Source organism: Aureococcus anophagefferens (genome assembly GCF_000186865.1).
Source record: "Aureococcus anophagefferens unplaced genomic scaffold AURANscaffold_38, whole genome shotgun sequence".
NCBI classification, from domain to species: Eukaryota; class Pelagophyceae; order Pelagomonadales; family Pelagomonadaceae; genus Aureococcus; species Aureococcus anophagefferens.
Genome location: NW_008705595.1, coordinates 369,033 through 382,129, shown reverse-complemented (window position 1 = coordinate 382,129; position 13,097 = coordinate 369,033). Strand labels below are relative to the sequence as shown.

The window sequence follows — 13,097 nt, the reverse complement described above, 5'->3', positions numbered from 1 at the left end:
TCAGGCATTTCATCACGGACCATTCGACTCAAAGCTGAGAATGTGGCAGTCCGTTATGCCGCCAAGCAACATGGAGCTGATGCTGATCGAATTTCATCTACAACCATTTACGTGGACTCCGATGGAATGCTGTTTACCCTCAAGGAAGGAAGTTTACAGGCGACGACGTAAGAACGGCACAAATTGATTACACGTCACTTATAATCTTGTAGCTTTGATGCTGCGGTTAAATTGGTTCTTTTTCGTGCATGTTCGTCACTTCACACAGATGCTGTAACGTAAGTCAACAGTTTATGATCAGTGATGTAAGTGCATGTGCTTTAGATCTGCTACTGAATGCGCGGCACTAGGGTGCCGCGGTAGCAATTACCCTACATTTAAGAAAGCCTCGAACGCAAGAACTGTTGGCTTGGGCAAAAATAAATTGCCGCGCTCTATTCATGTCTCTCTCCCAGCAAACATAACAGGGCTCTCACTTACCTCAATACTGGACAACGATCGAATAAAGGCTCCCCGGGGCTACCACAAGCAGCAAAAAGCTCGCCAGATGAAGCGCTTTGCAGACCTTGCCCTCATGAGTTGCTGTCCTTTGGAGGTATTGTCGGCATTGTCAGAAGGCGCTTCTTGATCCGAGTGAATAGGCAGCAATTCACGCGACCCAAGCAATCACAGAGCTCAGAGCTGCAAATGATCCTCAATGGTATGCAGGTGCGTTGTGTACATGGTGTGCATCGGCCCTTGCGTGCCTGGAGGACGGAGATATCGCTAGTGTGCAAAGTAATCATCGAACATATCTTTGAGTTTTTGTCTGCAGGTCTGACGCAGATTTGTATGGAGGTGCCATATTTTGCTGTCGAGATCACAGGCACTGCCTGTGAGAATCAAACCACCGAGGAGAAGTTGGAAGTATGCGTGCTGAAGATACTGCGTAGAACACGTTACATCGAGAAGGATATTCGAGGGAGGGGTGCACGAAAAAAAGCAACGATATACTTGTGGTCCTGCAGGTATCTGCTTGTGCGTGCGAGGCATTGGATGAACTACTAAAATATCCAATACATTTGGCACCTCTTGCTGCGGTATGTGCCCTTCGCTACCAAAGCCCTAATTTGATTTTTCTGCGCTTGATAGGAACTTGTACTAAAAATGTTCCGATGGTACGCGAGTCGACTGCCACCCAGAAAACGTCTACTGCTCAAGTTTGGTGTTGAGCTTCTCAGCATATGTGGCAATCATGTAAAGCCTCTTTCCAGCCTTTGATCGAGCTTGGCTGTCTACAGGTCCATACTTTTGATGCTGTAGGACGTGGCCATGTGGCTGCAGCAGGCTCCATTATTTATTCTCGCGTGAGCTGTACGCGCAGAGCCATTGCACTAGTGGCCAGTGCATCTTTTTCATATCTGGTATTTGACATCGCAGTTCTTGAGGAGCTCAAATGAGATCTAGGAGTGCGGCAACTTCGATGGTGCGACAGCGCTCCTCTCTTTGATCTGCAGTATGGCAAATGCATGGGATCTTGGAGTCTCTCGTCGACAGGGAAGTGGGAGAGACAGCCGCTCTGCTTGCTGGAGTCGCGTGCAACTGGCGGCCTTAAAACTTCTTGTGTGTGGCTGCGTTCAACGTTGTTATCCTGCTTCTGAATATTGTCATCTAGATGCAAAGCGCTGACAAATGCAACTTGCACGAGCTTCGGGTCGAAGCACAGACACAATCTTTGTGGTTATCTGACATGCCAGTATCACGCCCGGAGTCGGAGACATCTAGCAGCTTATTTCATTCAGGTAACTACTTAAATGAAATCTTGCAGTGAGGAGAGGATTCATTAGGTTTGGCCTCAAACTCGACTCAAGTCTACCAGACTCCCGCCCTTTCTTCTAAGTTTCTCGAGTTTACACATTTCCGGTCATCATACTTTTCCACGGTTGAAGAGAGCAATGCAAATATGAGGTTGAATGGAGGCAGAGATACTTATCCTACTGACGAGGCTCGTGTTTTCTTCTTCGATCCCTTTCCAAAGGGGGGTAGAATGGACCTGGACGATAGCCGAGTGAGACGAAGTCTTCTGTGGGTCGAAGGTGCTCCGACTGTTCGATATTGGGCCCCAACAAAACTTTTAGGTGAACGTCACGCTACAGTGGTTTGCATCAAGAATCCATTGAAGATTAGAATCGTTCTGGTCTCTGCGCACCTTGATTTCTGTGGCATGGAGTGTGTGGCACACCATCATTGTTTCAAGGGTCTGGTGCTTGCGGTAGGCGAAACTGTATCGCTTTCACTCGATGCGTCACCGCTTCAGAGTGAATATGACATCGAGTTGCGAGGCGTCGATCTGCTCTTGATGGACGTTACACCCTCCATTGCGCAACAAGCGGCGAAGTTCATATCATATCGAACATCAACACCTTGATGATTAGGATACAGATCAATGCCAAAAGCGCCGGGCAGAAAACAAAGTTGAGTAACGTACGGCGCGTTGTTTCTCCGCAGCCTAGGCCGACTGTTGCTATCTCATTCAAAAAGACTATGGCTGGTAGTCAAGAGCCACCTGCCAGCTACATGCCTCACATAGCAGCTGGGTCTGCTCAAAAGATCCGAGATAATTCTGGTTGCATAGGTCTTCGACGATCCGGCCTGGGGAACGGGCGACTCTTCATGTAGTTGTGAACAACTTGAGCGACATCCACATCGACAAGTTGGAGATCTGGGCTGCACCTTATCGTCCTGGCGAGCACGTGCGATCTCTCCTTTTTTGTCACCCTGCTGAACCACAGTTTGGCGCGTCAGATGAGGTCTTAGAAGGCTGTCATCTTCCACTATCGCCATTCTTGACCTTCGAGCCTGACGAGCAGGATAGCCTAAGACAACAGCTCGAGGGGCATCCAAGATACTTACACGCTTCCATCCAGCTGCAGGATCACTTTTCGCGGGGATTCCTCGGTGGGCAGATTCAGTGCACAATAAGCTCTGGCGGTTTCACCCGGAATACCTCGGGCACATTCGCGTTGACTAAGAATTTGGGCCTTGTTTGTACGAAAATTGATTCTGAGATTGAACACTCTTATTATCACTTTCGCAATGATGCTGCAATTCCGTTTCAGGTTGGACAACTTGGCACCGATGTGTGGTACTATATCCGTTCAGGGGCACATAATACGAGACTCAAACTGCTTTCATTGGGCACACTTCACTGGCGTGTTGAAGGAGCACAACGGCCAGAGTTCGATGGCTTCGGGTATCTAGCGAGACCCAAGTCGCGTCTTCTGCCCAGGAACATGCCCGCCTAGGAAAATATATATGCCCCCTTCATGTAAAGAAGCTGAGTCCCCGGGCCACTGATTCAATCCGCATATGCATATGTAGTGATTCGACTTATTGAAGTTTTATTCGGGCTGAATGATGGTAGGTCGTCTAGCTCACTACCACCCCCTTTCTCTCCCTTCCTATATCTCCACGGCCCTCTCTCGCTCGCCGAGTTGCGGCCGCAAGCCATTGCTAGGCCAGGGCTTACTTCGCAGATCTCAGATCTTAGGTCGGCGAGCTTCTCGAGAGGACGCCCCGATGCAGACTTCTCAGTGGTGCCGCATATTTTCCAGTTTAAAAGTCTCAAGTTCGCGCTGAAACTGCTCATTTTTGCGAGCACGCTCTCTGTCCAGCGCAGCCTTTTGTTTTGCGGTTTCCAATTCGGCGTCTCGTTCACGTCGAGCCTACGTTGTCGATCTTGTCAGTATTGTCAGTACAAGTGAGCGCAATTGCACCCTGTAGACACGTCTTCTTACCGCCTCAGTTATTATTGGACGGTTCTCGTGGTCGTGCCCAACTGAGGATTCACTCCATGCGAGTGGCCGCGGCTGGCTGACTGCATGTGACCGGGGATCCTGGGCGTCACCATGCGCAACCACCCCCGCGTGATTAGCTTTTCCGCTCTGCGATCTGTTCGTCGATAAAGATCCACAATTGTAGGTCAAATTTCCGAAGCTGCGATTGGATGCTGGTGCAGCAAAATCACGAGATGAGCTCTGCTTGCGTGGAGGTAGTTGAGCCATGAGAAGCGGGCTCTTCTCTTCGAAGTAACGCCCCCCTTGAAGTCGATCATACTTGTTTGGCCGGGCAGGCAATGTCGCCGCAAGGTCTGCTTCCGCCTTTGATTTCCCCTGGCTTGAGCGGGCTGTCCTCGGCGGGGGTGCCCCACGTGGCCTTGCTGTCGGGGGTCGACCCGGGAAGTGCTTATCTGCGCCTGCAAACTGGGCAGCAGCTTCCTTGCAAATGAATAAATTTACCTGCGCTTCATCACGATTCTTAGGTCGACTTGAGAGCTCGACTCTGTTTTCATCATCATAATCACCGCATCTCCCCGACTTAGCATTCCTTTCGGGCGGCTCCTGCCGCGTACCGTGTGTATCGACAGCTTCCTCGCACGGAGGCATGCGGAATGATTCGAGCTGGAAACCCTTTGCAATGTCGGGGTCGTCACCTAACATGCAACACATCAAACAAATGGATGAATGCTCTATCGGACCTAGCAGTCCTATAGCCTGACGTGCGAGTGTCTGATCTGCGGCTTCCTCCACAGTACTAAATTGTCTAACCTTCAACGCGAGTGTGGTGGCTTCACGCTGCGGGACTATGGGCGGCGCATTTTGCCGTTCGAGGTGCCCCTGATGTCCAGCAGCAACAGCTTCTGCCGATGCGCCGTGTGCTAAAACAAAAGGATGTAAAAGGAGCTCATCAGCTGTTGGCCGCATACCAATGTCCCGAGAGAATGTTGACATTAGCAGACTGTGCAGATCCCTAGACAATGTCGACCTAAAACACCAATATCACTCCTAAACACGGAAATGCACGCTCGGGGCAAAACGGCATTGGAGGTGGTGCCTGCGAATTTACTATATGAAACATAAGTGCTGCAGGCGTTCCAAGTTGGAGGCTCTTCCAAGGAGGCTGCCCAGTGACCATCTGGAGAATGGTGCATCCAACACTCCAGATGTCCGCTTTTCTCCCGTGACCAGTTTGCATGATGACTTCTGGTGCCATGAAGTAGGGTGTACCGCGGAGAGAGTGGTTATCATTACCAATCGTGCCCATTGAATCCATCCGCTTTGAACTACCAAAATCTGCCAACTTAATTGTACCGCGATCGTCGACTAGTATGTTTGCTGCTTTGATGTCACGATGAATGACTTGTTGCTCGTGCAGGTAGTCAAGACCAACAAGCAGCTGCGCCACATACTTGCGCACAATTGCCTCCGAAAGACGTCCAAACTTGGTGACGAGCGCCTACGAGGCATAACGCGACGTGGATAGTTTCCTCCGCGGGCATCAAGCGTGCTCTCTTTCTCACTTGTATGGAACCACCTGGGACCCATTCCGTGAATATGTAGAGAGTTTGATCATCATCGCACACATCTGTCCCGAGGTAGGTTACAATGTTGGGATGATGTAAGGAACGCAGCAGCTCAATCTCTTCTTGCATCTGAACAAGCTCCTCCAGATCTTGCCTAATGAATTCACAGTGCAAATGTTCATTTCATCTGACACTGATATGATCTACTCATTTTTAGTGAAAAGAATCTCTTTGACAGCTATTATTGCCCCTGTGTCTTCTTCAAGACCCAGGTATACCCGGCCGTTAGCACCCGCTCCAATTAGATCGCCTTTGCGCCAGGAAATGCGCTCACTTATTTGAAAATCAAGCTCTGGTTTGTGGTTCGTAACAAGCGTCTTGTCTGCTTCTTCGATAGACAGAGCCGCACTCAGACCGCCCGGGTTGACTACAGACGTCTCTGAAACGACTCTACTTGCCGAGGAGGTTCCACAGCCCATGATGGGAGTTTTCGCCGGCCAGGTTTTTAAAATGAAGACTGGAGTACTTTCACTACTATTGTACCGTAGAGAGATAGAGAGTAGAAAGTTAGGATAGTTTACTACCTTCCTAACGTCGCTATGACGTCAGTCAGGCTACTATCCAGCAGGTGCACTGTCCGGCGACTGTGCAACCTCGCTGAGCCTGGTGCTACCTGGCACGTCGCTGTGACGCTAACCAGACAGACAGTTCGGGGTAGGTCTCGCTCAAGGTGAATAGCAGTGAAGCACCACTTCCCTGCTTGGTGTAAGTAAGTGCCAGGTCACGGTGTCCTTTCAGATACCGAATTAGCATCTGTAAGTACAAGATGTGTACCTTCTTGGTAGAGAGAAATACCCAAAACTGGGGTACTAAGGAACGTTGAGGTAAACGTTACGGGGTAGTGCAGTGTCATCTCCATAGTGTGACGTCGCGATAGTGAGGGAACAGGGTAATGTAAATTACGGGGATGATGGGGAATTACGAAGCTACTCAATTCAGGTAGATCCCTTTTTCAAGTTCACTACACTGACTACGAGGAATTCCCTTTTCAGGTTCAGCCTCGCAACTCTCCTTACGCATAAACCGTGGAGAATTAAAGTACAAGAGAGGAGAGGAGGAGCCTAACTAGGGATACTCTCAGGATCGGGATCCTCTAACTAGGAAAGAATTGAAACTTCAATTCTAGAGTTTGAAATAGGTCAGAAATGATAACATCAAACATCGGAGATCATCTATCTCAAACTGGAGTGCTCATAATCCAAAGAAATACTATACTCAATAAGACACATTCAATACAAGTAGCCAAAGAAGCATATTTATGGTCGGTTAGCATGAACGATGAGTTTGTGTTGAACGTAGTTTGACAGGATGGAATAGATGGAGAGAGTCCACGTCTGCGATGATCTTGCACCAGTCTAGTGGCTCTTCTAGCCATCTCCTGCCTATAAAGAGTCCTGGCAACAGTCAGTCAGTGTGCTACCTTACGGTAGCTCAGTCATAAGATAGTAACTGATTATAAAGAAGGGGAACGGGAAGGAAGGCCTAACTAGGGTAGGTACAGTACTAGCATGATGGTAATAGGGTAGTGGTAGTGTAGCGTACTGTACTACAGTATAGTCATGGAGATATAGAGATAGAGAGAGAGAGACAGACATCAAAGTCAGTCTATATTCTTTGCAGTAAGGTGCACTGCAACATCAAGGTGCAATTCAATGAAGATGAAGATAGAAATCTCTCTATCTCTCTAGAGAGATCGGTCGTCAAAGGTTAGTCAGGCCGAAATCCGCGATGTCACTTTCCGCGACGAACCGGGACGAACCCCGTACGCCTAAATATTCTAATCCAGTTTCAAGTCTTATAGACAGCGAACTGAAGGAGTGACTGCCAAGCAGGCATAGAGAGCACAGTGCTCCTCTGTGTCTGTGGTGCCTGTCTGGTTAACGTCACAGCGACGTGCCAGGTAGCACCAGGCTCAGCGAGGTTGCACATTTTGGGCGACGCGACCCAAATTTTCTCTCGCGCTGTGCGCGATAGCAAGCCGAGCCGAAGGCGTCCGTTTCCCCTTTCGTGGAGATCACACGTAGGTCGCTTCCAGCGCATTTACGACGAAAAATTTCCAAGGACAGCTTAAATTTTATCGCGCGCTTTGCGCGCGAGCGCTCTAAGATTGCCGTCCCGAGAGTGCGCGGGGAGCGCCGTGCGCGGCAAGAGGCCGACGTCGCGCGCGCGCTGAGGTCGCACTCCTCGACGAAGTCGTAGAGCATGCCCAAGATCGCCGCCGGGATGGCGCCCTGCTTGTTGTAGCGGCCCTTGGCCGCGATGACCGTCGCCCGCTCGCGGAGTTTCGTGCGCCGCCCGCGCGTCCGACGGCGGCGCGCGGAGGCCCATCATCCGCGGGTCGGGCTCGGGCTCGTCGCCCGCCGCCGCCGCGGTCTCGCCGGGGGCCGCGACTTCCGCATCCGGGGGCGGCGGCGCGCGCGGCGGCGCCGCCGCCGTAGAGCGCGTCGAATTTCCCACCCGGCCCCGCTTCGCACCGCCGCCCCATGGACCCTACGGGCTCCCCGGACAGAGATGGCGCCAGGCCCGGGGCTCTTAAGGGCGACTAAGGAGGGGGACAAGTCGCGAACTCAGCTTCGTTGGGTGTCCCAGGCCCGAGGCGTGGGCGGCGCCTCGCGGTGCTGAGGTCCCCTTTGAAGGACAAGCGGCGGTATTGAGGTCCCTGTTTAAGTGCAGGGGTTGAAGGTGGAGCCTAAGTCGAAGCGGCGTTTAACATATCCCGCCGGCGGGATATGTTAAGCAGGCGAGTCGGCGTGTTTGACCCGTCTCACGAGAGACCCCTGGGCCAATGTGCAAACAAAAGCTGCAAGAAAATCCAACCTCGGAAATCATTGTGAAGTTCGCGCCAGCTATTGACTCAATCGCGTTGGAACCCGAGCTAGGAGCATTCGGGGCTCGGAATCGCTGACATGTTGACGTGCGACTTGGTTAGATACAGGCCTCTAATTTCAGGAACACGCCTATGTTATCAAGAATCCGTGATTGGCATCGCTTCAAAACGCCAGCTTGATCCCACGGTGAGAGCCCAGGCAAACTTCTGTTTCAGGGTCTTGGAAAAGAGTTTTTCAATGGGGACGTCGCAACGTTTGCACCAGGCGACCGAGATGCGGGGGTCTAGGTAGTTGGCTTTGGAAGTGCCAAGAGAGACTTCTTTGTTCTCTTCCTTGTTGCGGAGGTCAATTTCAAGCTTTTTAATTTTCTCGGTCCAGATATCAATGCGCTTGGAGACATCCTTCTCATCGGGGAGCTTGGCAAACCGGTGAGCTTCAGCCTGTTTGGACTTATTTGCTTCACGTTTTTTAATCGTAGCGGCCTCATACGCAGCGGTTGCAGCAATCTTCTGTTCTTGAGTCTTAGCGTCATTCTTTAGCTTTTTAGCAGCGTCGACATCAAGCTGAGCTTGCTTGGTAGGATCTCGACCGGAATGAAGTTGCACATTGTCTTTGCCAGCCTTCAATGTTGTGCGCATGTTCTGCAGCTCGCGCCGCTGATCCTTTAACTGCTCCAGCTTTTCAGCTTGTGCTTCAAGGCCCGTAGCTGCAGCAGCCGAGACGGTGCGCTGGTGATTGCAGAGAATTGCAACGATACGATTTGCTTCATTGTACGCAATGAGCTTGTCGCCAATGGATCTCATTTCGAGAACATGCTCGGCATCTGGTAATTGGTTTTGGAGGGTTTCCGACGCGTTATATGTACGGAAAACCTTGGCGGTGAGTCCTGGCATGATTGATGAGAGATGCGCGTTGAGTGAAGTCGGCTCGATAAGCTCGAAGACCTGCTCGTTCTTTTTTTTGGACCGGCACATTTCTCGAATGTTATCATAGGCCTGTTGGCCATGTTCATCGAAACCAGCAAAATCGATTGACTGTTTGAATAGAATCGAGTCCTTGCCTAGGAATTCAAGGTCGACATCTTTCCCCGTTTTATGAAATGTGAAGTGTTCGACGCGAAGGCTGCAGCAGCCAACGGTGTCTGCCTCTTCTTCAGACTTTTCACCGCCAACACGGAGAGCAAGAGTGTCAATCAGCCACATAGTTGTGGCCTGCTGCTTAAGGTGGCGGTCTTTAGACTTGAGATTCTTGTGGTAGCCATGGCGCACGCGTTCAATGCAGCCTTTTAACTGCATCGCTTTTTGGAATTTTTTAAAGTCAGACTTTCCCTTGAGCGAGGAATTCGCTGCGAGCATGACATATTTATTGCTCTGCATCACGTTTTCATGCCAGGTTGAAAGCCAAGTCACCGTGTCATCATGCTTAATCTCACCCCAACTTCGGCCCAGCTCAAGGCAAATAGGCGGCGGTCGAGATGCACCGCAGTTAATTGATACTTGATCCGGTTCCACGCGCAACTTAACGACGCCTGTTTTCGGGTGCTTACCACGACCCCGGAATAGCGATGGTGGTTCCATGCGAAAATTCCCAACTTTCTCTAGATGATCATCCAGGATCGCATAGCCGCTCCGCAGCTGGCAATCATCTCGCAGCTCTCGCGCCACAACTTTTTCAGCATCAGATGCCGCTCGTTTGACAAATTTAAGACGATCAAGGTGTTTGCTAATGTCGGAGAAGTCGCATTTATCAAAGGACTTGATCGCGTGGCTTTTGCCGAGTACTTTGTGCCAGTCGTCCCAGAAGTTCCTCTGAAATATCTCTCGTTGCCCGCCCGACACCTGCCACACAGGGTAACTTGAGACGTATTTAGAAAAGTGATACCCTGCGCTACACGTTTAGCTGCGGTCCGTCTTCAGGCATTGCTGCATAAAAAGTTGCGAGTTCTTCTTGGTATGGCGTTAGCGAGATTGGCACGCCATCGTAGACCATTGCAATACCGTGTGGTTTGTACTGCGGTTCAAAGGTCATGCCACAGTGCTCTAGTGTCTGCCAGGCCTTACCTTCCGGCGGATCCGGTGAATTCCACCATTCGAAGGCGGCAATCCCCTGCTCTACGCGTTGCACACGCGTGAGCTCTTTTAGCTTGATCGCTTTCTTATTTCCCGCTGATTCGTTGTGCCCACTGCGCAGATTACCGGCGCTCTTCATTTTCTTGCGTTTCATCGCAGATATCTCCCCGTCAGAACCGGAGTCGTGGCAAGACGCTCTACGCATCTTCTTTCTTGTTCCCTTCCCCTTGTCCGAAATCTGCACCACGTCTTCAGCTCGATTCCTCACAACAGTTTGGTGGTTCAACCGTGACAGGGGTAGGTCGTCGCTGCTGCTGCTGTCTGACATCGGCCCAACCAGTTCTGCGCCTACGAAATTGCCATGGTTTGCGCAAAGCCGCAGGTGCAGATATGGCGGCCGGAATACCCGGTATGCGGTATGGGCAAAGCGGGACGGGTATATACCGGTATATACCGTCGGTATGGTCAATACCCGGTATATACCGGTATTTATGGAGTACTGCGACCCCTCTGCGGTCTCCCAGAGCCACCGCGCGCCGTGCCGGTCCCAATGCGGCACGCACAGGCGCCTTTCCGCTGATTAGAAAGGGCGGCGCGTCGCGTGCGCCGGCTTTCAGGCGCGTGGCTCCGAGTGGGGCGAATTCGAGCACGCGCGCGCGCGCGCGTCGCGCGCGGCGTGGCGCGACTCGTCGCGGCCGAGCCCCTGCAGCCGCGCCGTACCCGTCTACGGGATATGGCCCAAAACCGAAATACCCGGTATGGGAAAACGGGCCCGGGTATATCCCGGTATATACCGGCATTTTATCATACCGGTATTTACCCTCCGAAATACTCCGGCCGCCATAGGTGCAGATACCAGTAGTATACGCATTAACTAGGCTAGCCTTAGGCTATAGTCCACAGTCCACGCTCTGCAGCCCTAATTCACACCATGGTGCGCGCGTGGGATGGCCGCCGCGGTGTCCGCAGGGTCCGCCGGGTCCCCGCGGTGCCGCGACGACGTTCCTTCGTCGCGCACGACCGAGTTCCGGTGCGCAGGTCGCTGGAACATGACGGCGCGCCGGGCTGCGAAACCCGCTTTCGGGCGCGTTCGAGCGCGCCATGAGCTCCACGAAGCGATCCCAGCGTCTGCGGCTGCCCGTGCTCGACGCGCTGAGTTGCCTGGGACCTTGCGCGGACGAGCGCGCCTTGTGGACCCCCAGAAGATGGTGATCATCCCGTGGTAGTGCGCGCGAATGGGTGCATATGCAGCCCTTTTTCGGCGCATTTTTGCCACAGCGTCTATCGCCAAAACGCAGCGGCGCGCGCGCAGTGCGTGCCCCTCGGGTGTGACCAATTTTGGTGCACTAAAACTCAGATCACCCCGGGGACCGGGATGGCGCCCGCGGCTTATTTTTTGAGTGCATATGGTTTCTGCTAACATCCAAAATTTGGGCCTGGCTGTTGAATGGCCTAAGCATTTGAAGTTGGAGCGGGGTGAGGTGGCTGTGGCTATATTGAACTAAGGAAGAGGACCCCGCATGCTCAATTCAACTCCGGGTGGGCTTTAAAAATCAACCCGTGACCACGCCGCCCCGGGGCCCGGACCCCGGGGAAGCGGCGAGCTGGGAGAGGACCACGACAACCAGCGGTTTTGCTTAAATCAGGTCTTTGAAATTATTTTGTTTGCTCACAAGCTAGAACGGCAGTTTCTTTTTAGGTAGGCGCGAAGGCATGCTCACTGCCATCTATCCCTACAGGTGTGCCAGATAGCCACAAATTGCCACTCAGCTAAGTACAAATGGCCACTCGGCTGGCGCACAGCTTGGTTCTAGTTTGGACAGCAGGGACCAGGCTTATCAATTCATACCTGCAAGGGGGGCGGGTTCAAGGCACCTGTATGAGGGCGCAAATACTCACTCTTGAATAGTTGGTCTTTAGCCGTAGCAATCGCTTGAGACATAGACATATCGGTGATTGGCTGTGTTCCCTCAACGCCACGCATCAGTACGCGGCTGGTGATGGACTGCGGATCTGTCTCGAGAATCATCCCGCCATCAACCTATTAACGAAGGGGTAAGCTTTCATAACGCGTTCCGCAGTTACGCTAAGTTCTCGCAAGTTCATCAACAGCCAACATTACAGTTTCGAGATTTTCTAGGAGAGCTCTGCTCTCAAGTTGTCCACGAAGGAGAGTATTTAGAGCCTCAAAGAGACCATCAAGAACCAAATTCAAAATAATTTCATTCTAGAGTCATGATTAGATGACAAATAACGGATACACGTGGGGGACACACCTCTTCTGCGGATCCAAGAACATAAAAACGTGTGTCCGCACCACATCTGAATATTGCCTATGCACTTGCTTTCAGAAATTAAATTGAACTACTGCCCTAGGGTAGACGATAGTGTTATCGAGCATGATCACGTCGGCATCACTTCTTGCGGTATTCGTATTCTTTGTTTTTTTGAAAAGTTTCGCTTCAAATTTCGACTACGAGCGAGGTTTCAATCCAATACTAATGCCATAATCCGTATCACATACCTTCTCTAGTCCCGTTCCAAGAAAACCCTGGTAATACTTGGCGATGATGCGATTCCCTTCACTATCCAAAAGTAGAACCGCCAGCACTGAAGGGACCAAAGTATCGCCACTCGCGAACTTCGACATCGGTATAATATATTACACTTACAGATATTAAATTTTCAGCATTATCTGGTAGAAGTTTCCGTCCACTTAACCTTTCGTATCTCCCACTGGCCCGAGGCTAAAGGAAGCAAGGTAGACCCCTCCCTCGGGGGGGGGGGGGGGGGGGGGGG

At 51.6% G+C, this 13,097-nt stretch overlaps 4 protein-coding genes across 4 annotated transcripts; 1 reads left to right on the top strand and 3 right to left on the bottom strand.

Annotated features, from left to right (window-relative positions):
• Nucleotides 1–313: 313 nt before the first annotated feature.
• AURANDRAFT_67411 (hypothetical protein) lies at nt 314–3,284 on the top strand (the record flags this gene model as incomplete). Its single annotated transcript, XM_009042828.1, has 10 exons — nt 314–595; nt 642–708; nt 815–906; nt 1,008–1,157; nt 1,281–1,346; nt 1,447–1,602; nt 1,655–1,781; nt 2,118–2,376; nt 2,415–2,576; nt 2,615–3,284. The coding sequence occupies 10 exons, from the start codon at nt 314–316 to the stop codon at nt 3,282–3,284; spliced, it is 2,031 nt and encodes a 676-aa protein (XP_009041076.1).
• A 1,558-nt stretch (nt 3,285–4,842) lies between these two features.
• Nucleotides 4,843–5,661, bottom strand: AURANDRAFT_3341 (hypothetical protein; the record flags this gene model as incomplete). The annotated part of the gene is made up of 3 exons (XM_009042795.1): nt 4,843–5,274; nt 5,339–5,495; nt 5,549–5,661. Coding segments are annotated over 3 exons (702 nt in total), but the record flags the coding sequence as incomplete, so codon positions are not given.
• A 2,253-nt stretch (nt 5,662–7,914) lies between these two features.
• On the bottom strand, nt 7,915–10,626 carry AURANDRAFT_70404 (hypothetical protein; the record flags this gene model as incomplete). Its single annotated transcript, XM_009042827.1, has 4 exons — nt 7,915–8,669; nt 8,835–10,067; nt 10,123–10,340; nt 10,425–10,626. The coding sequence occupies 4 exons, from the start codon at nt 10,624–10,626 to the stop codon at nt 8,367–8,369; spliced, it is 1,956 nt and encodes a 651-aa protein (XP_009041075.1).
• A 1,430-nt stretch (nt 10,627–12,056) lies between these two features.
• Nucleotides 12,057–12,961, bottom strand: AURANDRAFT_55284 (hypothetical protein; the record flags this gene model as incomplete). Its single annotated transcript, XM_009042826.1, has 5 exons — nt 12,057–12,339; nt 12,397–12,525; nt 12,575–12,631; nt 12,682–12,771; nt 12,823–12,961. 5 exons carry the CDS (start codon nt 12,946–12,948, stop codon nt 12,142–12,144), a joined length of 600 nt encoding a protein of 199 aa, XP_009041074.1.
• Nucleotides 12,962–13,097: the final 136 nt, after the last annotated feature.